Genomic DNA, 27,883 nt, shown 5'->3' on the forward strand with positions numbered 1-27,883 from the left:
TTTGTTTGAACAGATTTAGATAAATTTATCAATACATTACTTGCTCACCAATGTATTCTCTGCAATAAATCGTTACCATCAGAATAAGCATGAAAATAACTTATAAAAACCATAATGCAGAATATGACTGCAGTTAATCAATTCATTTTAACTTCCAACATTTAGAAGGACCATTACTTGTGCTCTCACATCAAAAATTTAGAACTGTTTTATACTGTTTTTGCCTGTATAGATTTTTTTGTTTCAGACATGACAATACATTTTTCACTGCAGAAAGCAACATTGTGGATAGAGGACTTATATTTCACTTGAAAGCAACTGTTTGAAATTTAATAACGTCTCAATGGCAAATTAGTTTATTATTGTGGATCTGTTTTGACTCTTATTCTGACGGCACCCATTCAATACAGAGGATCCACTGGAGAGCAAGTGACGTGATGCTAAATTTGTTCTTTATTCTTCATTTATTCCTCAGATGAAGAAACTAACTCATTTACATATTGGATGATCTGAGGGTATGTTTTCAGCAAATTTTCATTTTTGGGTGAACCATTTTTTTTTTAACAATTAAATTTAACTATTAAAACAATTATTTCTTTAACTGAGTTCTTTTACTGTCTGTAACTCGCGTAATATGAAATCATGGGTAAACAGGGCATCAGGAGTTACAATAAAAGACAAAATTAAGATTTGGTGAAGAATGATTTTGCATTTTGGAAAAGGTCTTAAGTGAGGAAAAGACATTATTCTTGCAGTATATAGATGTGTTTTTCTCTTCTGCCTCTTTTGCTTCTGCTTATAACTGTGAATATTTCATTCTATGTGGGTCACACGTTTTAATACTGACACAGCTGTAGTGCAATGAATAACAGCACAAAAAAAATATGTGATGGGACTGCCAATATTTTCCAAAACTGGTCAAACTTTAAATTTGTAATGAGTGATTCATATTAATTAATATTAATATATACACTGCCGTTCAAATGTTTGGGACGTGTATGATTTTTTTGGTACTAAAGTGTCTTGTGTTCATCAAGGCTACATTTTTTAAATCAACAATACAATAACATTATTAAATATTAAGCACGTTACAATTTTAAATAATAAAAAAGAATTTTCTATTTTAATACTTTAATATATCCATTAACAGATTGCTTGACATAAAGCCTTTTTCTCTAAGTAAAATATTCACAATTTAGCCACTAGAGGGAGAACAGTACCCATATATTCTGGGTAAGCTATAGAGAAATCCGTAGATTGTGATGCTTACATTTCATCCTTTTGTTTGTGTCTAACAACAAGAACTATGGATCTGAAAGAAAGCTGTTCACAGATAACACGTTTTCCTGTGAACGCCGGTCACAAAAATTAGGTTTCAGAACTTGACAAATTAGGCAGATGAAAAGGAAAATAAATTTCACTAACCACCAGGCTACTTCAACCCCTAAATGTCCAGACTAACTTTTGTGTTACATAATTAATTTAGGTCATGATATTATCATGGTCATAATCCTCCACAAACTGTATGAAAACTTTCTTCGCTATGCTTTACAGTTTCCACGGTTAGCCTAAAACATACCCGTGGGAAACAACGTTTTGTGCGGGTAATGTGTTCTGTGTTATATTTCATCGATTAAATTGTGTTACTGAAATCTCTAATAACCTATGTTTAAAAAAAAAAACTAATGTCATTTTGTCCTTTCATTTTTGTTCTTATGTAACTATAAATAAATAAATAGCTACACTGTGATATTTTAAAGGAATTTAAGGTTCCATAGAAGACCAGGCGCAAACGTTTTCGCGTCGGCCCCTCCTCTGCCCAATCTCTCGGAAATAACCCACAGTCCTACCACAATTTACTCTATATTTGGTGTTGGTGCGATGTCTGTTCTGTAGCGTAAAGAAAGGAGGAGGGCACAGACCGCACAAACCGCTGATGCACTCGGGCGATAAAGAGCGATAAACGGCCGTATGAGCTGACTGACAAGTTAACCGAGATGGAGAAAACTTCACCCAAACTCTTCAGTTTATGGATTTATTGTGTAATTGTATTCCTTACTGATGCTGGACTAGGTACGTATCATCATTTTAGTTTGTGTGTACTTTTATCGCTTGTGTCCTCGCTTGATTACGTTTTTGATGTTTTAGTCATATATTTAATGTTGAACTTGTGATGTGGTTCAGGACAGCCCATGAAGTAGAAGGGCGACTTTGCCTAATTCTGACGGTCAAATAATTTGCTTTTATCCTTAATTTCGTTTGAACAAACTTTTTGAATGACCCCTCTTTCCCTAAAACAACATTATTTGCTAGATGCACTTCACGTGTATGCGAACTTTATGAACTTTTGTGTTTATTAAATTACTTGCAAAACATCTCAGCAGTGCAGATACACACACTGGTTGTTTAAATCTTCCCCGAATGGAGTTAATAAATCTCATCATATGTTAATGATTAGACATGCTTTTGTCTCTATAAACCTGTAGGCTACAAAGTAATTGCAACTGAAGATCGACCATTTGCGTTTTTCTTTCTCTCCCAGGCTCCAACATCTGTACTTCTCGAGGAGCCAGCACATGTCAGCAATGCCTGGCAGTGCATCCTACCTGTGCATGGTGCTTTCAAGAGGTGCGGTGATCTACAGTGTTCCCTTTCAGTCGGTCACTCTGAATCCGACGAAGCGAGATCCCAATCCATTTCGAGTGTATTAAAATGAGCCAATGAACATTGGCGTGCACCGATTGCTTCCAGCTGAAGCCGATCACGAGTGTTTCAATGTTCTGCTCCCCTCAGTGGCTGTCGTTCACGGGTGCAGCTTTTTTAAAGACGATGTTGCATTTGGCAAACTCTTGTGTCTTGGAAGACAACGTGGGTCTTGCTTCAGACAACATACACCCGTGTGTTTCTGGATGCGGTCGTTACCTGGCGTTGGGTTATGGTCACAATTGCTGTCTCACATGCCTGGGCACTAAGCATGCTGAGGTGGCAGTTTTGAATGAGTCATCTTTGAGTTGCGGGCCAGGCTCTGTCACGTTGAAAGGGGTTGGAGCATTGTGTCTTTTCCTCAATTTGGTTCTCATCCCGGCTGCAGACAGGTGAGGTCCATTTCGGTTTGTGGAACTGATGGTTTGAGCTCTGTTACCAGTGGACCCTCACGCTGGGTATCAGCTGTGTCCTAAGGTTCCCGCCACTCTGTTTATAGACCCAGCCCTAGCTTTGCTCTGACACGTCCGAGCACTAAAATACTACATTGACCAGACACAAAGCTTCAGGACCTCAGACCAGCTTTTTGTCTGTCACAAAGGCCAACAAAACAGGCAGAGGATGGCCCACTGGATAGTGGATGTCATCACCCTGGCCTACCAAGCACAGGGTGTGCCCTGCCCTATCAGGTTATGGGCCCACTTAACAAGGAGTGTGGCATTGTCCTGGGCATTGGCTTGTGACTGCTGCAGGCTGGGTGAGGCTGTAGCCTTCGTGTGGAACTGGTATCTTCCTGTGTTCTCACCTCAAACAGGTAAGGCACTGAGGGGCCCGGTTTCTGGTCGGCTTGTTAACTGCTCCAGGGTGTTCATACAGTAGACCCTGTCGAGCTCCTCCATCACCAAGACAGCCAGATGTGGCGGAGCATCTGGCGCCAGGCCCAAACTTGATGAATCCTTGAGAACTGATGGAGTGCTGCCATGTGAAGTACCTGACATGTGTGCATTTCCATGGTATAGCCATGGTATTCCCTGGCAGACTTTCTGCCACTGTAAGAGGGTTCAATCACCTCCAATTTTCCATATTCCAAATACTGTCTATAGGAGTATACCTTCTGAGACCTCCTGCGGGAAGGCTGGACTACCAAACGTCCCTGTTTACTAGAACGTGGGACGTTCCTTAGTGTTCCAGTCTTACAGAGTGGGTAGTGCTAGCAAAGGTAGCTGCCTTCTTGAGGATGAGCCCCAGCCTATACCCAACTAAGGGGGCTTGGGAGGCTCCCACAGGACACTGGAAGGGGTAGCACCCATGACGTTTTTGTAGTGATTCCAATTCGTCGGACATATCTCACGTGACTCGGAGTGACCGAATGAAGAGAAAGTCTCGATTACGTATGTAGCCCTCATTCCCTGAACAGAGATGTCACATCTCATCGCCAAGGTGCTGTACCACTGCTGAGCGGCCAGGTCCCCAACTCAGCTTCTCAGCTAAAACTTGAATATGTGCTGCATCCACTGCTCATTTATATTCATGCTGTGATCAGCTGCAGCTGGATAGAATCAGCGCATGTCAATGTTCTTTGCTTCTTTTTAATACACTTGAAGTGGATTGGTCTCTCGACGCAAGATCCCAATTCATTGGTCATATCCGATGTGGTGTCTCCTTTCCCTTCTTCAGGGAACGAGGGTTGCATACGTAACAAAGCGTATAATGACTGAGCTGAGAAATGTTACTTTGGATTTAATTACATTATTAAGATTCCTGGATGGAGTCAAGAGCTTTATTTTTGATAGTAAAAATCTGACTTTTAATCGTAGTAGTAGTAGTAGTATGTTTGCACAGGTTTAGGTGGTTTATAAGGACATATTTGTGTAATGACATGGATATAACATAAATATTACAATGTAAAGGTGGTTTATGAGAACACTTCCTCTGTCCCCAAATTCAAAAGACTTAAATACTAAATTATGTTTTTTTTTTTTTTTGTCTTGTTTTCATTTGCTTTTAAAAATGTACAAATTCATAAAGTTTTATTTTCAGATTTCTTTGAAATTTAGGCGTAGGGTTGGTGTAGGGGAAAGAAAATACAATTTGTACAGCATAAAAACCATTATGCCTATGAAGAGTACCTGTTTTTCACTATTAAAGGAATAGAATCAAAAATGAAATTAACGTTTTCTTTCTTACTTAAAGCAAATGTCTGATGAAAACAGACTGAAAAAAATTTAAAGTCAGTGCTTAAGTCCTCACAACTATTGCATCTTTATTAAGAGGAAAAGTCTTCCTTTGTTTTGTTTTTTTTTTTACTGTTGTTCTGAAATGTCTAATCTCATAAGTGTGAGTCATATATCCTGAATATCAATGGCTAAAATATAAAATAAGTGGTGTCTAAAATAAGTGAATATGAGTGATGTCTTGCTACAAAAAATATTGCCTCAAGCATTAGTGTGATTTGGGGGTAAGGACTAAATTATTTGTTTGAGGAGAATTTATTTAGTGTCCTGTAATAGTATAACTGTTTGCCAAATGCTTCAGGATTTTGGACAAAATGTACCTGGTTCCTCCCGATGTGACCTGAAGAAGAACCTCATAGAAGCAGGATGCAGAAAAGGAGCTTTGGAGTATCCCATCAGCAAAATGCATGTGACAGAGAACAAAGATCTCAGTGACAAAGCTTCGGGATCCACCACCGACGTCACCCAGATCCAACCTCAGAGCATGCACATCTCTCTGAGGCCTGGTGAGTTCATCAACCCATGAACAAGTGACCACATGTTCCTCCATTAGACCAAATTGTTACTCTGGCATCCCACAGATGATTCCCAGGTCTTCACACTGAAAGTCCGCCAGGTTGAGGACTACCCTGTGGACTTGTATTATCTGATGGATTTGTCCTACTCCATGAATGACGATCTGTCTCAGCTGCGACGGCTGGGGAAAGGCCTGGCTGAAGAGATGAGTAAAACCACCAGCAATCTACGCATGGGCTTTGGGGCTTTTGTGGATAAACCCGTGTCACCGTACATGTACATCTCACCTCAAGAAGCTGTGTTAAATCCCTGTTACTCGTGAGTGATGACATGTATTTACAGGCTGAACATAAACATTACAGATGATGGCTGTTTATTTCAAACTTGTAATTGGGCGGTGTGCTTGCTGGCTGACAGAATCAGATATTACATCATTAGTCACACTGCTATTATGGTTGAAGTGTCTCTATTTGCTATAAGTTACGTACAGAAATAATTGTTATGCTGTAAGCTGTTTTCTAAAGCTTGAATGTTGAGTCTCATTTGTGTCTGGCCAATATTGTAACTTCCTGAACTCTCTGACCATTAATGTTCTTTTCTGATCCTTCTACATCATAATACACTATCTTCCATAGCATCCCATACAAATGCCAGCCTCAGTTTGGCTACAGACATGTTCTGTCTTTGACGGAGGAGGTCAGCCGCTTTACAGAGGAAGTGAAGAAACAGAAGGTGTCTCGGAACAGGGACGCGCCAGAGGGAGGCTTTGATGCCATTATACAGGCCGCCGTGTGCAAGGTTGAACTCTCTCAACAAGCAAAAATAAATACAGAGATCATCACAATACTTTTCTTAGCAGAGTAGCCCAAACTAAGCATTCATATTTGACCACTTGTGTCTTTCTTTCAGGAGAAAATTGGTTGGAGACCAGGTGCTTCTCACTTACTGGTTTTCACTACAGATGCCAAGACACACGTGGCACTCGATGGGCGCCTGGCAGGGATTGTACGACCCAATGATGGCCAATGTTACGTGGGCACAGATAACGTCTACAATATGTCTACAACTATGGTATTCTGCTCATCCTTTTAATTACTTTTTAGTAGGGATGTGACGATGTGCTCTGAGCTAGTTGAAAATGAATACAAATATGTAACGAAACAAATCGGGTGAGACGTTCAGTAATCACAATACAATTGGAGTGGAAGTTCATTTGAATGTGTTTCTAAAGGGAACTGACAGTCGTTACAAAAGTTTACATTGTATTTTCTTTTCATCTTGCTTGTAATGCATATTAATGTAGAGTTCATAAGCACAGCGCTGCTTTGTTTACAGCTTTAATCAATGAAACACTGTATCACTGCTGTTTCATAAGTGCCACCTTCTGCATTTTGATTCAGCTGTCTGCTGGTTCGGTTTTGTACAGATGTTGTATATAGTATAGTTTCACAAAGCTGAAGTCAGACAATTCTGCTTTTGCTTCAAATTCCGAAATAATGCAATCGAATTTAGATTAAAAACCCCTCATGTTGCATATTTGCAGTGTCTTTGTTTGGATTATGATTAAAGTACATTGGTTGCCTCTAATTTTAAATGTATAGAGCACAGGCCTTAGTTTATTTAACCTATTGTTTAACATTCCAACATAGCATTACATTTTTACAGGAATGCTAAGGGTTAAATGACAAGATTTCTGTTTTGTATAGATTTGTTTTTTTTATATAAGGTTTGATTTAAAATGTACATTTAGTTTTGTTATTTGACATATTTAAATTGTATTAAGAAATGTGCACCATTTTGCACAAGCAATAATAGGAGGACCCCTTTTTATTTATAAACTCATTTTGTTGTCTCTCAAAAAAGATTGAGAAAATATTTCCATATTGTGATATTTTAGTCAATTTTACGTGAAACATAGATGAAACATTCACTTTGATAGGGTATTAGACACACTGTGCAGGATATGAAAACTCTTAAATTAAGTTTATAGTACCTTTATTAATGCATAATGGATTACATTTTTCAGGACTATCCATCCCTGGCATTAATCACAGAGAAAATGTCAGAGAACAATATAAATCTCATCTTTGCTGTGACTAGCCATGTGGAATCACTCTATAAGGTAAGAAGGGTAATAAACGTTATCGTAAATCAGTATGGCAAATGCTTGTGATTTTAAAGATCAGTTTCAAAGACTGTATCCTTCTTTCACTCTTTTTATCCGTTGTAGAACTACAGTGAGCTGATCCCTGGCACTGCGGTGGGCACGTTGTCCGAGGACTCTCATAATGTCATCCAGTTGATTCAGGATGCATACGCTGTAATGTCCCTTTTTACGTTTACCAAAAAGGAATTTCCAGGTTTTTTTTATTTTTCTGGAAATTTACAGTGTTCATTACTTGGCAGTCAATGGAACAGGCACAAGCCTCTTGGCTTTAAAAAATAACAAAATTTTAATTTTGGGGTGGAGTTACCTATTAAATGCCTTTTTTTGTTTATTTGTTCTTCCTTCTTTCAAAAATAAGTTAACTAATTTTTTTCTGTAGTGATCTACATATGCTAACGATAGAGCTAAACTTGTGCTGAACCTGGAGCATTCCTTTAAAAGGCTTTACACCATTCACATTGTCTGTGGTTACTGATCTATTGTTTGCTGTTGTGTTTTGTGTAACAGAAACTGCGTTCTAAGGTTGAGCTGGAGCTCTTGAATGTCCCTGAAGAGCTCAGTCTGACATTTAATGCCACATGTCTCAATGGAGAGGTCATCCCTGGGCTAAGATCCTGCTCTGGCCTCAAAAGAGGAGATACAGTCAGTATTCTCTTCTCTCTTTCTCTCTTTCTGTCCATCTCTCTAATATTCTCTGTATAGCTTGTGCTGTTGCTTTATTTTCACTTTAAAACTCCTAGTATGACTTAACCAAACCACTCATCTCAAAACTCCCCATACAGTCAGTTCAGTCTGATGTCTTGACATATTCCACAAGAGGAGGAGCACAGGAAATGTCATTTCTAATGTGCAACCATCATTTTTTTCGATAATGAGTTGAAAGAAATGTTGTGGTTTCACTCCCTTCCTTATAAATGGTTAACGGTAAAAAATATATACACAGTCAGGACAAGTGTGTGTATCTGTGCCATTACTCATTTAGCTGACTATGTCCCAGGATCAGACTCGCCTGTTTCCTGTGCTGTTCTGACTCACACCACCCAACATTATCACATGCTTAGGCAGCCTACAAACAAACTTTCAGCAGTGGAAAAACTCTCACGTACTGTATGTCATGTTCATAATGGCTAGACATCTCTATAAGAAATATAAGATTAAAGAAATATTAATTTATTTTCAATTATTATATTCAATTATATTATATTATATTATATCTTTCACTTACAAAAATAAAGTCTTCACACGGTGAACTACAATTAAAACATTGCATTGCTGTGACCAGTAAAGTATGGATTTGACACCATTAGAAAGAGAAAATATATTTTCATTAATTATTAAATGATAGTGTTTAATTCATTATAATAATATAATTTTATTTATAAATTTTTTAACATTCAATTATTAAATATACACTACCATTCAATGGTTAGGGTCAGTGGGATTTTATAATATTTTGACTCTTATGCTTATCAAGGCTGCATTTATTTAATCTAAAATAAAGTTATATTGTAAAATATTTCAAATTTAATATTTACAATTCAAACCTATTTTCTATTTTTAAATAAGAAAAGGTTGGATTTAATTCTATGATTTCCCAGCCACATAATTCCACAAATAATTTTAATATGTTGATTTGGTACTCAATGGATATTTTCATTATTATTAGTGTTGAAAACAAATGTGCTACTTATGTGTGGAAACCAAAACAATTGTTTATCAATTTACTATATCCTTGCTGTTTATAGGTTTTGATTTTCTAACAACGTCAGACTCCTTTAATCCCAGGTGTCCTTCAGTGTAGAAGCTCGGGCCAGAGGCTGTCCTAAAGAGAAGCGTAAGACCTTCACCATCAAACCGGTGGGCTTCAAAGACACCTTGCAGATCACAGTCAACTTCGAGTGCGAGTGTAAATGCCAAGCTAAAGCAGAGCCTGACAGTCCCATCTGTCACCACGGCAATGGCACCTACGAGTGTGGGATCTGCCTGTGCAATCCGGGACGATTGGGTCCCAGGTGTGAGTGTGCAGAGGGGGACTACAGCCCCACCGAGCAGGACGCCTGCACCGGGCCAGACAAAGTGGTCTGCAGCGGTCGTGGAGACTGTGTGTGCGGCCAGTGTGTGTGCCACAATAATGATTTCGGCAAGGTGTGGGGGAAGAGGTGTGAGTGTGACGATTTCAGCTGTCTGCGGTACAAAGGAGAGCTCTGCTCAGGTAAGAGAATATTTGTGGATCATAGAGAGTTTTATTATTAGATTGTTAGAGTGTTTATTAAAATAAATGTGTAAATGTATTTGAATCAGAATGTGTCAAATATCCAAATGCCATTTGCACAAAAATGTGGGGGGGAAGTAATATTTTTTTCCAGGTTTGGGAACGGAAAACCAAAAAAAAAAAAAAAAAAAAAAAAAAAAGAACTGAATGATGTTCTCATATGGGAACAAATGATTCATATGAGTATTTTTTTAGTGAATCAGAAACATACAATGCCACCAGTGTAGTCTGATTCCTGAACAGATGATTCTTGCAAGTTGGTTCTTTTTAGTGAAACAAAGGCATACAGCACTGCTAGTGTGGTCTGAGTGAATCAAAAACATACAGTACAACCACTGTAACAAATTATTCTTATTAACTGGAGAATCAGAACCATAGAGTAAGCAATGTAGTTTCAAATGATTCTTTTGAGTCTGATCGTTCAAATGAATCAAAACCCTGCAGTGCAACCAACTATAGGCTTGTTTTAATGTGCGACACCTCGAAAATGTCTCAACATTGCTTTGTCTCATACACACACACACACACACACACACACACATATATATATATATATATATATATATATATATATATATATATATATACACAATGTTTTACAATATGAAATGTTACAAATATATTGATACTTCAGTTCAGTTTAATTTCTTAAGGAGACCTAAGCGCCCAAATACTCATAGTCTATTATTTTGTGCAAAAATCTTTCTTTACAAGCAAGATTCCCTGTTCTCTGCCTTACATCACATCGAAGGAATTACCTCCAATAACACTAAAGCGTCCACGTTAGTCGAAGTATGAGCTCCTTGTGTAAATAAACAGGCTCTGGGGGACTTGGTAGGCTAAACCATGTGTTGACCTACTTGAGACGTGTGTTTGTTCTTCATACGAGGTGCTGATGTTCCACTCTGGTGCTTTTGAGTTGGAATGTAAAAAAACTAAACTCTACAGTGCACCTCTTGAAGTTGTGTACCTCTTGGAAGGGGGTTGGTTTCTCACTTAAACAGAACCAGATCTCAGTATAAAGGTTTCCAAAATATTTCACCCTCCGCTGTAACAAACTGAACATTTTAGGAGAAAACATCTTGTAGATCCACAAGAACTTTCTTATAGCATATTCCCTGAGGTCCAAAGTAATCCAGAAAATGCCTTTCTGCGTTGTCACACATTGATGATGTCACTGAAGCAAAAATAGCCCAGCGAGGGAGTAAAGTGGTGTTTTGGCTGATGTGAAAGAGTTTGTATTGTTTTCTCTGGGAAGAATAATTGCATGCAATACTGTGTTATTTTTTACATTTGGTTAGCCATTGTTAGCTGCATCATTGTTGTATGTACAACCAAAATCCCAAATCACTCACAAACGTTGTTTTGCTAAGGAATAAAGCACTGTAATCTCCTAAGTAAACATACACACTGCCGGCAATGTGTTTATAATTATAACTGTAAATCACGCATGTAATGGAGCTCAGCTTTCCGCCATTGAACGTCAAGGCAAATATATTGTGACTATCATATGAATTCTGTCACATTCCTCACATTCACAGGCACCAGATATCCATTTTTAGAAATCTCTGTAATTAAAAATGATGGAGCTGTTTGACAACAGTTAATTGTCAGTGGGGAATTTCATTTGTGATACATGGAAAGCCTCTGCATAATATTTGGAAACGGGTCATTTTTTTGTAGGCATGTGTGGAATGTATAACTCCTTACATGAGGCATTTTATGGGCCCAGTTTCAGACTGACCTTGTTACATGATGAGATTTTCCAAATTATGGAAAGAAAAGCAAATACATGGTCCAGAAAGCTTCTAAATTCTACAGCCATGTGGAGTCTGCTCACTCATTGCCGTGTTTGTGTTCTTTTTCTCTACATGGCTCATTCCAGGTCATGGCACTTGTTCCTGTGGTTTTTGTCAGTGTGATCCTGACTGGAAGGGGGAGAACTGCAACTGTTCTACTCGTACAGACACCTGTATGTCCAGTTTGGGGCTGTTGTGCAGTGGTCGTGGTCAGTGTGTGTGTGGGAGCTGTGAATGCACTCAGCCTGGGGCCTACGGCTCTACCTGCGACAAATGCCCCACCTGCCCTGACGCTTGTACACTGAAGAAGTAAGTGTAACTCCTATATTAAGCATAAATTAAGCATATTACCAAATTCTATTGAACATTTTCTGTATGCATAGAATACTGAGATGACCTTGTATATTTTCCAAAATGTGCATTTTCAAAATGTAAAAAAAAAAGTCTTACTGATATAAATAATTAATTTAATTTGGAGTACTATTTGCACGCAATGCACATTTCTTAATATTAAGCCTGGAATGTGATTTAATGTCACTATTGATGATGATTGTATTTTTTTTATCTTTAACTGCAAGACATTTAAAGTGTACTTGAAGTATCCTTCAATATTTCCATTTAAGCCCGATCAAATATGCTTCAGTATTTACTATACTAGTACTTCAATTACAATGGCAGGGTATTTTTATTAAGCACATAATTATGTAAATGTATTTGTAGCATACTTAGCATGAAATAAATGTATCTCGAAAACGGTGTTCAGTAAGCAGTAAACTAGCATTTTAATAACTATTCAAACATAGGCAATTCAAGTATAAAGGCTTATGTCAAATTTTTATTTAAGAAAAAGATTTCTATTTCTATCTTTAGGGACTGTGTGGAATGTAAGCATTTTAAGAGAGGAAAACTCTTCGATGATGACACTTGCACTCGAATTTGCAGAGATGAAATCAGACTGGTGGATGATTTGGGTACCATTATCATTTTATTTTATTATTTTATTTATAGCATTCTAGTAGCATTTTCTGTAGCCTTCTTTTGTAACCCTCTGTTACCCTACAGTGTTCCATGATAAGAATGCAGTAAACTGCACCTATAAAGATGAGGACGACTGCGTGCAAAGGTTTCAGTACTATGAGGACAACAGCGGCAAATCCATCCTGTTTCTGGTGAAAGAACCAGGTAACATTCTGTTAATGCTCTTACCGCTGAAGAAAATCAATGTGTTTACTTTTCTTTTTGAGTTTGTGAAAACTAAATTATTTACGGAATTAGTGTTTATTTAATTTTATTCAGGGTATGTCTTGCTTTTAGACATAGGAGTGTTGGAATATACTGTAGGAGTTCCTGGGTGTTTGCTTAAGTGTATGTGCAGTGTGTGATGGCTGTAAATTCAGGAGCCCGCAGTGAGAGTCTGCTGCTCTGCTTTAATGGACACACATGTGGAACATGGGCTCTATTAGTGGCACACACAACCTCAGAACCCAGGGAGCACCCCACCTTGTAAAAACACACAGCAATAAACAACATCCAAGCTACTGAAGAACCCGCTGACACAGTATAATTCCTACTGGGATAGGAATGGTTCAGACAGGAAGCAAAGAGACAGACACAAACCTACATAGAGAAGTGAGTCTATAGCTTTGTGTGTGTATATGTATATATTTTATAATATTATATAAAATTATATTATATAATTTTATTTGTTTATTTTTACTTTTATTCAGCGAGGATGTATTAAGTTGATCAAAAATTACTTTTCTGGTATTTCAAAATATTTATATTTAAAATAAATCCTATTCTTGTGAACTTTCGTTTCGTCACAATTCACAATTTAATGGTTTATGAAAGATTCATAATTTTGGTTTTGGGAGGCCCATACATCAAGTTAACATGCTAATTTTTTACCTTATTTGTTCAACGACTCCCAAACGATTCACTCAACGATTCATTTTTTCCAAAGCCCTTTTGGTGATTGGCCGGTTTGATTCAAAGCATTGTTTGTGAGCTTTTAAACGTTACAACGTTGTTTCATGCATTCAGAGCGGTTTGCACTGTTAAAGAGTTGGATACTCAAGCTAAACATGGACAAAGTTTCAAAAAACAATTTGAACGTATGTCAGAGTATTTCTGTGCCAAAAATCATACTTCCTTGTTTGTTCAAGTTTTTGGGAGTTTTTTTCAATTTGTTATCGCAGAAGCACGCACCCGCACAGGCATAGACCAGAGCGCAGTGTTGCCAACTTAGCGACTTTGTTGCTAGATGTAGTGACTTTTCAGACCCCCTTGGTGACATTTTTCACAAAAAAAACCCACTAGCAACAAATCCAGAGACTTTTGGACAAACCTTAGTGAGTCTCTGTGACTGACAGGTACTGCTGCTCGAGGTTTTGTTGGCTAAAAGGAGCAGAGCTTTCAGTTAAAATAGATATTCTGTTAGATAACTCTATTTTACATGCAAATATAGTCAAAATCACAGCACAGCCGTTGTCTATTTTATGTGTATTCGATTTCATTAGATGACGGCAAATGCAGATACATATCTTGTAAGGGAGAGCTGGTTAATAGGCCTAATAATGGGCTGCATTTCATTCTCTGACAACAGAAAACGTAAAACATATCAGAGAATTTGGCTGCATTTAAATGCATTATGTGACCACAGAGAGGCAAGATAATATGATGCACTGATGTAATGAATAAGCAAATTAACCAATTACATCATCTAGCAACATGTAGTGACTTTTCAAGCTGGCTTTAGCTACTTTTTATTGAAAAAAGTAGGCAACGCTGCCAGAGCGAGAGAGCAAGATTGCACCCATCAACTCGCTTCATTCAGCTGCACTTCACGGGACTTGCTCTGGAAGAATATCTCAAAAGAAGTGTGTTTTTGGTTTAAGGAAAAGATAACTCAGCTCCGCCCACACAGCGCTTTTCCGGGAGCTTTTTTCAGAGAGAATAGTAAGGCTGTATGTTTCTTTTAGAAGTATGATAAAACTTAAAGTTTTTTGTAAATATGAAGGAGACAGTACTACTCTAGAAGTACTCGAGATTAACATGAGATTGAGTCAAACCGTGTGTGTTATGTGCCCTTTAACACTCTAAAATTGGCAAAGAACGAATTAGCATTTTCATTCAGAGCCAAAACTAAAAGATTAACAAGTGGGTGGGCAATATGTTAATGTCAACATGAAACGGTTCGGGACTCGTTTTAATGATTCTGAGTCGACTCTTTCTTTTGAGAGACAATAACACTGTGCTTGTCCGATTTAAAACTTAGCAGGATGTTTTGATTCACTTAGATATGGGTTACAAGATCATTTTTCAAAAATCCACAATAGAGACGCTTTAAAATAGAATCATATTTCACCTATATTTCCTTTTCTCGTGTAACAGACTGCCCTAAAGGCCCTGATATCTTGGTGGTGCTCCTGTCAGTAGCTGGGGCCATTCTGATCTTGGGTCTGGCTGCCCTGCTTATCTGGAAACTGCTTATCACCATCCATGATCGGCGTGAATTTGCAAAGTTTGAGGAGGAGCGAGCACGTGCCAAGTGGGAAACGGTTAGTGACGTGCCAGAATACACACGGTATGCCTAGTGCAATACTCTTCAGTCAGAAGCTAACTGATCAAAGACCTCAGGATACACAAACAAAAACACATTTACACTCCCACATCTCTCTGTTTAATGTAAAAAGCTCAAATTACTGTGTGTGAGTAGCTGGGTGAACTATAGATGTTGGCAGGATGATTTTACTGTTTCAGTGGCATGCTGTTTTCCCCTTTAGAACAAAGAAAAAGCCTCCGTACCCCTGGGCAATTTTTGTTTTCAATTATACGATGCTAATTAGGCTTTCCTCGTGAGGTCTCGGGCCACATGTGAACTCTCTGATCCCCTCTGCTCAATAATGAGTTCCCACTTAAACTTTTATGTTGAAATACGTGTAATTTGACTCGTTAAAAGGAATCGTTCACCCAAAAATGAACATTTTCTGAAAATGTACTCACCCTCAGGCCATCCGAGATGCATTTGTTTTTTTAATCTGAACAGATTTGGAGTGAGTTAGCATTAAATCACTTGCTCACCTCTGAAGTGAATGGGTGCCATTAGAATAAGAGCCCAAACCGCTGATAAAAACATCACAATAATCCACAAGTAATCGACATGACTCTAGCAAAAAAGGAAAAAAAAAACAGCAATAATATCAAATCCAATTACTAAGATGCTTTAACTTCAAACTGCTGCTTCCAGCTAAAATGAGTCCTCTGTCCTAATATTGCATTTTCTCCAGTGAAGAAGTAGTCTCGTCTGAATCAGGAGAGATATATGAAAAGACTAAGCACCATTTACAAGCCAAACCAGTCTGAAATCATTTTAAACAAAGATGTTGTTGGGTTCTGATGCAAGAGAACAACAGGAGATGGACTGTGTAATTATTGTTTTTTGGCAAGAAGTAATGGAAAGTTAAACTTAAAAACATGCAACTTTACTCAAGAGGTCAATTATTGGACTAGAGGATTACTGGACTAGTCGTATGGATTAAGGTGATGGTTTTCATCAGCTGTTTGGACTCTCACTCTGACGGCACCCATTCACTGAAGTAGCAAGTAATGTAATTCAAAATTTCGCCATACTTGTAGCTGTGAAGAATCTACATTTTGTAGGGCAGGCTAAAAAAAAAACAATGTAGACTGTATAAACGCACACTGAATGATAACTAGATTTTTATTCTTCCAGGGCCACAACCCCCTCTACAAAGGTGCCACATCAACATTCACTAACATCACATACCGAGGCAAGGACTGACCACAGGGAGCAAAGGAAGAATCGGAAGGCACTAACAGACAGTGTTCATATTTTAAAAGTATTAATGTTTTTGTAAAATGCAATATGCAAATTGAACACGATCAGGAAAGTTGTACATATTTTTGTTGTACATATGTAAAGTCAAAAATGCCATAGTCCCTCTGTGGAAGTCTTTCTGTTTGTCACTGGATGAATGTTAATCTTAACATTTTCTACATGACTGTATTTGACGACAGCACCGTGCCTGGAAAGATAGTTTCACACTGTAGTGACACACGCGTCAAGCCATTTCCTCCCTCTCTCTGCTTCCTCACAGATATGAATGATAAAAAGCCTGAGCAATCTTTCCAACTACTGATGGCCTGTGGTAACACTGAATCCCTCATCACGAGCAAGAAACGTTCTTAATATAAGCTGTTCTCTTCGCTGTGGTTATAGCTTTGTTAATAATATGTAACTATAGAGGTAGCTTTTTAATCACACACACCTTCAGTGCACAATTTTGGTGGGGTTCGCTTATCAAGTGGTGTATAAAAATGGGCAAGAGTTGTTTGTCGGCATAACTTTTACAAAACGCACGCCAAAAATAGAGACATTTTTATTATTTGTCTGGCAGAATGACCTTAAAAGCCAAAAGTCCTCATCCGCTCAAATGCAAAAAAGTAACAGTGCCCTCCAATGGAAAAATAAGGAATGGGTTGTGTATATTGATGCTGTAAGACTGGGACCAAATGTAGTACGTGTAAATTCAAGTTAGACAGAAACAACGAAAAAAAAAAAAAAAAAAAATTTTATGTGATATATTTAAGTATCATTATATTTCTTATATCTAACGATGGAACACAATTCAATTTTAATAACAATAAAACATGATATAGTGTGTGTATCAATGTTTCCCCCCCATTATCATTTATGATATATTACTGTTATTAATTACTATTAAACTAATTTCATTGTTTGTATTTGAAGTTAATAAAGGCCTGTTTTGCTTTTTAACGCCATATCACTTTTTTGGGTCTACGCCCTGGTCTAAATTAAATGATTCGGACTAATTCTGTATTTAATTTTCTTTGCTGTGTGAAGGCAAGTAGTGTTTCGTTGAGTGTGATTCTGTTGTATTGAGTCACAGCGCCACCTACTGGACTGATGTCACAACCACGTACAGCTGTAATTTTTTTTTTTTTTTTTTTTATTAATTTGTTTAATTTTTAAAATCAAAACACTGATAGGTAGCCTAATTATTATGTGAGTTATTTAAGTTTTACATGCAGCAAATAATGTATTATAAGAAATTTACATTTACTATGTCTATTTTGAAAGTACATTTTATGAAATCTGAAGTTTTTTTAAAATATATCGTATGTTATTATTAAACTGCCATGTTGAATATAACAAGCAAAGTGGGAGAGCTGGTAAATCCTTAATAATTTGCCATACCAGATATCAAAAAGTGGGTCACTGCTAATCTTAAATCATATGATTATGTGATTTGTAAATCTAATCTTGCATTGTCCCATTAGGCCATATAAGCAACAAGTACATGACAAATGTAGTCAATTGCATCATTAAATTATTAGAAAGCCCTACTATATTTATATTTATATCTATATTCTATATATTTATATTTATATCTATATTCTTTATTATAAATATATCTGTTGCTAAGTATGCCCTATATACATTTTTTTTAAAAGTAGCGTTATTGTTACGTTCTTTTTTTTCGTACCGAAAAAGGCGTCGTCAGGATCACTTTACACGACACACAAACGTCATTGAGAGAGAGAGAGAGAGAGAGAGAGAGAGAGAGAGAGAGAGAGGATGCTGAAATACTGAAGGCTGTGGCAGGATCACAGTCAGTCCTACTATCAGCGTTAAAGATCCTGGAAATGTGCAGGTGAGTTCATCAATTCACATCGCAATCTTAACACACGACGAAGATAACTGATGATGATAATACCAGTCACCGATTTACTGCTACAGATAACAAGACAACACCCTGCCTGCGCTTCATCAACAGCATCTGAGAAAAAGAAGACACAATTTCACATTCACTGTAGCCGCAAATATTCGTTTCGACCTGATTTTATTGTCATTGTCGTATATATTCGTGTCGATTCAACGCGCATCATCAGTGTTGTTGTTGTTAGCCGGCTAATGTCAGCTAGCTCTTGGCTAGCTAATGTACCGCTAAAGCCAGCGAGGAGTTATAGTTGAGTCTGAAGTATTTGGATAGAAATATGTCAGATGTGATATTTTGCTGCTTGTGTTGGCAGTAGATATGATTAAATAGAGGAGATGCGTGTATCGTACAGTGTAAATAAGCCTGTCGTCATCTGGTGCTGGTTAAGAGGGAGCACCAGCTCATTAAGAGTTTATACTGACCATTAAGGTGACTGAAAATCAATATTTAATTCTGTATATGAAGAGTGTATATTTATAGGTTTACTGTTTTCCAATATAGAAATAGCTATAGTTTAGATGTGTATTTGAACTGCTTGGTAACAGCAGGTATAATTTCACATTTTCATATATAGTTATATATATATATATATATATATATATATATATATATATATATATATATATATATATATATATTGTTTGTTTGTTTTGTTATTTATTTTTTCAAACGTCTTTGCACCTTTCTTCATTTTGTGAACACCTTTAATTTATCAGAGGATGCTTCATTTATTAATTATTAATTTCCCCTTCCTTTGCTGCTGTGCTTTAGCAGAATGTAAATATAGATCTGAAGAGGTTTCATTAGGTGTTGACAGTTTTGTCACACATTTATTTTTTTGCTTAAAATCTGTTTTACTCACAATCATGCTATTTTCCCTTGATTTATGTATTTTGTTAAGAGTTGGTTGATACGCAATGAGAAGTAATTAATAATAAAAATAAATTAAATAAGGAAAGAAAATATAAAAGTAGAGAAATCTGGGTGTGCCGATGAGGCTTGTGGGTTTTAGTGGTCTGTTTAGGTTTAGTTTTAATTGCCAAGTAGATTAGCGGCTACATTGAGTCTAGTAAACAACATTATTGCTATTGGAATATCTCAACAAATATATCTGTGATGGACTATTTGACTGTCCTTATGTTTCTGTTTCATGTTGAGCTCACGGTTACCAAGTGAAGAGTCATGCTCTGTCAGACTATGACCTATAACCAGAGGGTGATTGTGTGAACATGGCTCATGGAGCTTCTCTGGGCTAGGTCAGGCCGCACGCAGTTCTATTGATTATTTGGGACAGCATTATTCAGAGGTGAATTGATGTTCATGCCGCTAGAATCAGATCTCAGTGGTTCTCAACTGGTGGGTTGTGACACAAAAAATGGGTCACAGGTCTGTCCTAGTTGGGTCACCTAATGCATAGTTAGGTGAATTGATAAAAATAAATAAATAATACTTTTTTTGTAGTTTGGGTCACAAGCTCATCCAATAAAAATGATTTGGAACAAATCATTTGGCAGAAGAAATCAACTTTGGTGCTGTGTTAATATTGTCTGCATAATACTGTGATTTTTGCATTTAATGGCAATATTAAGAATTTCAGTTTAATTACATTTGTGTATACTAAACAGTGCTGGTGCTTTAATCTCACAGGTTTATCTGTCATGGATGCAAATATGATACCAAAATTCACCTCCAAAGACGAGGAAATTGACTTCTGGAAAGCTCTTTCACTCAAGTACAAGAAAAGGTAAGTGGCAGTACAGTGAGCAGCATTGAGCGTTACTCAGCTCTCTGTTTTGTAGTCTGACACATGATAGCGTTCTTTCACGTTGTCCTCAGCTTTCCCTATTCCCATTGCTTTTTGGATAAACAAAACACTGCCTCTAAATGCTGGTAGTAAAACCAATGCAAACGTTCCCTTACATTATGAGAGAGGCATATCAAGGAAATTGCTGCATGTTTGATGGCAGTCACAGTAGTCTTATTCAATCCGCCACAGTGGGAATTTCCTTCAACGGGTTTAGCTTTTTGTGATTTGATATAGGCTCCCGCTGCTAATTTTACCGTTGAAAAGCTCTCAGTGGCATTGTAATCTAAAAAGATTACACAACAAGCTTGTTGCTTGGTAGATCGCATCCCAAAGCAGCATTTCTTGTTTCCAGCATGAAGTAAACTCCCTTTGTGAAAAGACTGGCATTTATATACACACAAACTTGGTACACTCAAGTTTTTGATTAACAGAATACTGTTTGGTTATGTCCGGTTACATAAAAAACAAATAACTGGGGTTTGGAGCTCAAATAAATCCCTCTATGTAATCTGAATGAAAGATTTGATTTACAAATCAGCTTTGTTCCTTTTTTGATTGTGCTCCTGAGATAATTTTAGCTGTCAACATTTGTGCAGCTTGTTAAGGAGAGGCGAGTTATTGTTATACTTTTTTTTTTTTTTAATGGGACAGTTTGTCGCCTGCTGGATGGGGTGAAAATCTCATTGACCCACTTCAGCTGAGGGAACCAAGCCTAGAGATGAGTTGGCAAGTTAGCAGCCACTTAAAGGAATAGTACACACACAAAAAGTCTGTCAGTAATTACTCACCCTCTTCAGAACACAAATGAAGATATTTTTTAGGGATGCACCAGTTGACCGGCCATAAATCAGACGTATAAATATTATTTCTGTTTTTCATGTTTGTTGCTTAAAAAATATATATATTAATACTAATTAATCGGAATTAGCCATGAAAAATCATGTGGTTCATCGCTAATATTTGTGATAAAAACCTGAGAGCTTTTTGACCCTGCATAGACAGCAAAGCAACTACCATGTTCAAGGCCCAGAAAAGTAGTAAGGACATCAAACGTTCAACTGAAATTTCAAGGATACTTTTTGTGCACAAAGAAAAGGACTTGTGATTTCTTCTCTATCATGTCTGTCTCTACCATAAATTCACGAGAGTACCACTCATGTACATCGTGATTCAAGACTTGCATTTGAAAGGACAGGCTCCTGTTCATTTTACTGACATGCGATAACTCCGTCAATATCCTGTTCTGACCTGCCAGTTAAAAACCCAATCAGCACTTCAGAGATGATGCAAAAATGAGTCACAGATGTGTGATTCTGATTCTCTCTGGAGCGTTATGTACTTTCTGCACAGTTTAGTGGTCTCCTTGTCCCTGGATAAACAGGGCAGGACAACCTATCTCCTGACTCACGTGGCTGTAGCATTGCTGGGCAGGGAAATATTGCACCGATGCCATTTTTAGATCCTTCCACACCATAATGCTGGCTGGTGATTACATAAAGGGGCCCAGGGCAGTGCTCTCCCCGGTCACCAGTACACTGTAAACAAAACTGGACATTTACAGCAGGCGCAGTCGGCCCCATTCACACTGTGAATCACATTAATTAAATACTGGTATAATCAATGAGTTGTTTTGAGAGCCCAGATAGGTAAGGGCGTAGACTTGAATTCTTCACTGCATATTTCCATTGTTAATATCCTGTAGCGATGGCCTGGCATTATTTTTTTGTAGCATTTCCTAGATTAAGCCTGGAAAGAAATAATGTTGCATAACGATATATTCCCTTGCCTTTATGGGAAATGCCAAACTGCTGATTCTTGTGACTTCTTATCAGTCTGTATGTATGCTATGTTTTCAGAATATTCTGTATAGATAACATTCATTAAATTAACATCTTCTGAGGTTTCAATTGTTGATTTTTTTAAATTGTCCCTATTATGGGTTATGAAAGGTTCGTTGTTTTCATTCACTTAGAGCTGTGTTGCACACTGCATGAAAGGTATTTTTTAAAAATCCATATTAGGACCACTTTAAAAACGAAATACTAATGTATATTTTGAACAATATTTTACATTCAAATTTAAGCCGCCTCAGCATAACCCTAAGTATATTGTTTGCCAAAGCATGTTTTAATACAACTTAGCCTATGGTTCAAGACGAGCTCTGTTTAGGAAATAGAATATTCAAAATTTATGCATGTGCTACTGGTGATAAATGCTATCTTGTTCAGTTATAAGGAGGCACAGGAGGAGTTGCTGGAGTTCCAAGAGGGGAGCAGGGAGCTGGAGACAGAGCTGGAGACACAACTGGGCCAAGCAGAACATCGCATCAGAGATCTGCAGGCGGACAACGAGAGACTGCAGCATGAGCTCGACTCCCTCAAGGTGAGAGTGTGTTAGCTGAACACAAGACAGGCTGCGTGTAAAGAACATTAAAGCGAGGGCAACTCTAATGAGTGTGTGTCTTTGCTTACTCTTTCCTGCAGGAGAAGCTAGAGTATCAGTATGCTCAGAGCTATAAACAGATCTCCGTGCTGGAGGATGACCTCAGCCAGACTCGAGGCATCAAGGAGCAGCTGCATAAATATGTCAGAGAGCTAGAGCAGGCCAATGACGACCTGGAGAGAACTAAGAGGTCAGAGGGCATCAGATTACACTTTACCAAACATTTCACCATAAATGTATGACAGCCAGAATGCTTCCCTAAAGATGACATTAAACACATTCACAAAGTCTGAGTCAGTAAGACTTTTGTAAATAATGCATGAAACATGCATTTAATTGATTAAACATACAATAATAACAGTACCTCTGTTCTATTTTAATATATTTCATATGTAATTTATTCCTGTGAAGGCAAAGCTGAATTTTCAGCAGTCATTAATCCAGTCTTCAGTGTCACATGATCCTACAAAAATCATTATGCTGATTTGGTGCTGAACAAACAGTAGGACTGTTTAATATTTTTGGGATATTTTGGGATTTTTCGATAAATAGAAGGAAAAGCAGAAGGACTCATTTGAAATAGAAATCTTTTGTAATATTATAAATGTATTTACTGTCACTTTAGATAAATTGAATGCATCTGTGCTGAATATGTGTATTATCATATTTGATGATTTAAATATTAACTAAAAGAACTGACCTTAAAATGCCATGAAAATATTTTGCTGTAAAATGAAATAATATATAGTATTCTAATTCATTTTTTAAAATAAAACTCACTGATTAAATGCACACAATGACACAGTAAGGAGTTATAATTGGGCCTGTTTTGATCACCAAAACAATCCTTTTAAGAATTCTGCCCTGGTAGGTTGTATGCCTTTCCAATTTTCTGCTATAATTTATAGTTTTATTCTGCTATGGTTTGATTACAAAGAGCCACGATTACATCTCTGGAGGACTTTGAGCAGAGGCTGAACCAGGCCATTGAGAGGAACGCCTTTCTTGAGAGTGAACTGGATGAGAAGGAGTCTCTCCTTGTGTCTGTGCAGAGACTAAAAGATGAAGCCAGAGGTATTTATTGAGTCTCCTCTCTGAAATCTAACTGCAGCTAGTTCCTCATACCAGGCCGCTCAAGTGATGTTTACAGATCCTGTTCTGTCGCCTAAAAAAAACCTTTCCTGTCTGCTTGTGGAATGAAGTCCTGTTACAAACTCATGAAGTCATGAACATCATGGTCTTTAAGTGAAAGTTTCAAACTGATATCTTGCGCTCTAATGCAACGTGGATTTGTAGATTTGCGGCAAGAGCTTGCGGTGCGAGAGAGCCGGCCAGAAGTGACCCGAATGTCCGCCCCCAGCTCTCCGACCCCAGACAATGACAAAACAGACTCAGCGGTCCAGGCATCCCTGTCTCTACCGGCTACACCACTCAGCAAGAGCCTGGACAATGCGTTCACGAGCCAGACAGGTAGACGGCTAAATTTCACTCTAAAGATGTTTACAATGTCAGAGGTGTTTGCCCGTGTTTTACTCTCTTGCTTCTTGTCTTTCTCAGCTCTGACCAACAGCTCCACCAACGCAGCCCTCACTCCATCTGCCAGAATATCAGCGCTCAATATTGTTGGCGATTTACTGCGCAAAGTTGGGGTGTGTATACTATTGATAGCTATTCAGGGATCATCGCCTGCGTAAATGAGTTTGGTGTCTAATCCAAGTGTTTGTACCGTTTCGTAGGCTTTAGAGTCCAAGCTCGCAGCCTGTCGAAACTTTGCCAAGGACCAAGCAGCCAGGAAGAACTATGTCACAAACGTCAACGGGAATCTGATTAACGGAGACATTTCAAATTATTCACACTCGCTCCACACATCGTACTTCGACAAAGCGTGAGTCAGCCATTTTGTTCTGCCACAGTTCAGAAAACCCAATCAATAAACTTTTAGATGCTGATGAGCAGTTACCTTATTTGATCTACGTTACCCATAATTACTTTGTGTCCTGATTTCTACTGAAAGCAGAATCGACTGTTAATTTTTTTTAAAGTTAACGTGAGGACAAAAATGAAAATGTGATTGATTGTAATAATGACGCTAAATGATATAAGAGATAAAATTCTCTCAGACCTTGTGTGTTTCTCTCCTCAGCAGAAGAGAGAGGGTCATTTTCCCTGCGTTGCTTCTGGGTAAATGATCCGACTAGCAGTTTTATGTAGGGGGGTTCATGCATGCCGGTTAACAACCCCCTACATATGACTTAGAGTACTATAATCCACTAGGCTAAGATCATATCATCTCCACTAACATCTTGGTGGTGGCTCAAATTGTTTGTGAAGGTGCACTCCATAGGTTTGCTTATATGTGGTTTATTTAACTAAAGTTGAGAGAACTGGACCAGTGTTTTGAATCTTGGCTGAAGATTCAAAACACGAAACGTTCTCTAAAAGAAGTGTCAAGAAAATTTATGGAGGTCACCCTGACTGCTAAACTAAGAGTTTCCCTCTTCATCTATCTGTCGGTATGAACTGAATTACAGGATTAGACAGTCATTAGTCAGATCACGTTCATTATTCTTATTAAAGTCAGCATGAAAAGAAATTTACAACTCTGGTTACTCCATGACACATTTCTGAATGAAACAAGATATTCAGTGAAATAAAATATTGGGGGTACCTCATTGATTCATGGGATTAAGAGAAAAGTAGCATCGCTTATACTGCTATTAAAGTTTTTTATCAAAGATTTTTTTTTCCAGTTTTCGCTGTCAAATATTCATTGCAAAATTTTCTGCATTATTTGATGAACAAAACACAAATTTAACAAAACAATTTATTTGAAACAGAAATTTTCTGTGACATTATTATTATTATTAAGTCATTATATCACTTTTGCTCAATTTAATTGATCTACATAAGTTTTATGTTCTTAACAAAAACACTTTTAAATGGGAGCGTACCAAAACAGACCAGTATAGAGCTGAAGTAGCTAAACCTGAAGGGTCAAATGTGAAATAAGCTAAAAAAAAGAACGTTATAAAAACAATGAATGATTTAAAAAAAAAAAAAAAAAAAGCATAACACCAGCACCCCGTATTATAAAAATAAAGAGAATCGATTTTAATTTCATGTTGACTTTAAGCATGATCTTACAAATTAAGGTTTATTGCCATTTAGTCCATTTGAGAAGACAAATGAAGAGTTATCAGGTATGTGTGAGGAGGGCAGGATTTCTTGAGGATCTGCAGTGTTACGCAGCTCACTGCAGTGCTGAATCAGTGTGTCCTGTAGCTGGAGTATCAGTAGATGGTAAAGGGCACAGAGAGGACGCCCAGGGCTTGTGTTTCTGCTGCGTAAGACCTATCAGATGTATAGGTGAGCTATCGAAGAATGACGTTCATATCAGGAAAACAGGCCTTTGCTGTCTCCGGTACACTTTAGTAATTTGATTTTGTAATAGTGCAGTACACACATTATATTTGTGTGTTTCAAGGTAACAAGAACAGCAAAGCGTAGCTGATGGACGTCATCTAATTACCTTAGTACTGATGGGCAGTAGAGCGTTTGTGTCTGGCCTGCGAAAATCTAACGTTTCAGAGCTTCTGAGCTTGTTCTGCTTGCTTATCTACGCCAATTCACTCACGTGTGAGCTTTTCTACGCGTATTAACTGTGCATTTGGTTTCGGGAAAAGCCTGTTTCTGTCTCGTAGAGCTATTTGGTGCCAAATCCTGTCTAGTTTATCCAGTTGGTGTGGACTGAAATAAATACTAGCGACAATTCTGTAGTGTGAATGGTGCGATGGCTTGCATCGTACAGGGTTTTAAACACAGTTTCATGTTTCTCTGAGCACAGCAGGACAGTGAACGGTTTGGACCCCGGCGCCGTGACGAACATCACAGCTCCGCCCCGCTCCAACTCTCCATCCAGCCTGGTGCTCAGCGTGTGACCCTCAAACACACATTACAACCACTATACAGCAATATAACAGCTCACTACTGACATTACAGTGGGTTACAACATGGTTAGTAACGGTAACCCAACTTTAGCAGCATCTCATAATAGTCTCGACATTGCAATATCCTACATTTTACTGCTGAAGTACTTGTTAATAGTTCTTAAAAAAAAAAACTGTATAAACCCATCTAATATATTTATGGTTACTGCTAATTTAGGCATAAGCATATATGTACATATTTAATTTAGTTTTCTCTGTTCTTTGCATATGTGATGTCTTTTACCACAGTCCAAATATGTATTTATTGCTATAGTGTTGGATGGCAATGTACGTGAAAGCTAAAAACAAAGGGAATTTATGTTATTAATATATAAGTTGTGCAACACATGCAGTGTTTGTGTACGAGAAGTTAGACCTGATGTGGTCTATGATGTATATTGAAGGAGAAAAGAAGATAAAGGGTGGAGATTTGACTATCTAGACTTACACATGCACTATTGTCATGGAAACTGGTTTCCATTTTTATCCACAATTTTTTGTATTGGTTCACAAGGTTGTTTCACAGGGTAGGATCTATAGTAAGTGCTAATGTGTGCCTCAGATAGGTAAACTTTCCCTATTTTTCGTCCCCTGAAATGTGGCCTGGTGTAAGTGTGACGGGTGTTTGGAGTTGCACATGAAAGGTTTGTCTTGGCTCCAGCAGGTTTGCATTTTTAACACTGGTTTGGTTATATTGACAATCGACTGCTGTAGAAATACTGTATGACGCATTTGCTACTGAGTCTCAGGTTGGTTTCCCAGCCTCATAGTATTTGTTGGAAAATCCATACCTTATTTTTCTCCTTGCTATGAATTACAAATCTTATTCATTTTGGTTAGTGCAATGTGTTCCTAAAGCACTTTTTGTTACTTTGCGTGCTCAAAATAAATGGTAGTGTTCTCACGAGTGTGTGTTATTGTATCAAACATATAAATGATTACTATGGTGTTACAGCTGAAAAGTCTAATAATTAGAAGGACTTCAGACAAAGGCTTTCATGCCAGCCAGTGTAATTTTTGTATTTATTAATATTCCTAAATATTTGTATAGATTCAGTTTTCTAATTTTAGTTATTTAGTAATTTTAGGTTTTTGTATTTTTTTTTTATTAGTCCCTTTTTTTCTAGGAAAAAAAATAAAAAAAATAACGTATTTGACTTTCATTTATTTTAGTCATTTTAGTTACAAAACAT

At 37.5% G+C, this 27,883-nt stretch overlaps 2 protein-coding genes across 4 annotated transcripts; both read left to right on the plus strand.

The window, feature by feature from the left end:
* Positions 1-1,874: 1,874 nt before the first annotated feature.
* Positions 1,875-17,381, plus strand: itgb3b (integrin beta 3b). Its single transcript, XM_043254270.1, has 15 exons — positions 1,875-2,073; positions 2,543-2,628; positions 5,239-5,443; positions 5,519-5,771; positions 6,089-6,251; positions 6,363-6,524; positions 7,480-7,575; positions 7,684-7,773; positions 8,128-8,262; positions 9,406-9,832; positions 11,778-12,000; positions 12,562-12,662; positions 12,754-12,873; positions 15,085-15,251; positions 16,427-17,381. Exons 1-15 carry the CDS (start codon positions 1,998-2,000, stop codon positions 16,493-16,495), a joined length of 2,373 nt encoding a protein of 790 aa, XP_043110205.1. The 5' UTR covers positions 1,875-1,997; the 3' UTR covers positions 16,496-17,381.
* Positions 17,382-18,263: 882 nt separating this feature from the next.
* On the plus strand, positions 18,264-27,594 carry ndel1a (nudE neurodevelopment protein 1-like 1a). 3 transcript variants are annotated; one of them, XM_043253967.1, is made up of 10 exons: positions 18,264-18,389; positions 20,103-20,199; positions 22,491-22,644; positions 22,746-22,894; positions 23,642-23,778; positions 24,001-24,174; positions 24,262-24,353; positions 24,441-24,589; positions 24,848-24,885; positions 26,549-27,594. In XM_043253967.1, exons 2-10 carry the CDS (start codon positions 20,114-20,116, stop codon positions 26,557-26,559), a joined length of 990 nt encoding a protein of 329 aa, XP_043109902.1. In that variant the 5' UTR covers positions 18,264-18,389; positions 20,103-20,113; the 3' UTR covers positions 26,560-27,594. The 3 variants fall into 3 exon arrangements, with proteins under 3 accessions (XP_043109902.1, XP_043109903.1, XP_043109901.1); XM_043253968.1 differs by having other exon boundaries at positions 24,851-24,885; XM_043253966.1 differs by lacking the exon at positions 24,848-24,885.
* The last annotated feature ends 289 nt before the right edge of the window (positions 27,595-27,883 follow it).

The sequence above is a fragment of the Puntigrus tetrazona genome, chromosome 12, assembly GCF_018831695.1.
Source record: "Puntigrus tetrazona isolate hp1 chromosome 12, ASM1883169v1, whole genome shotgun sequence".
Taxonomy (NCBI): Eukaryota; Metazoa; Chordata; class Actinopteri; order Cypriniformes; family Cyprinidae; genus Puntigrus; species Puntigrus tetrazona.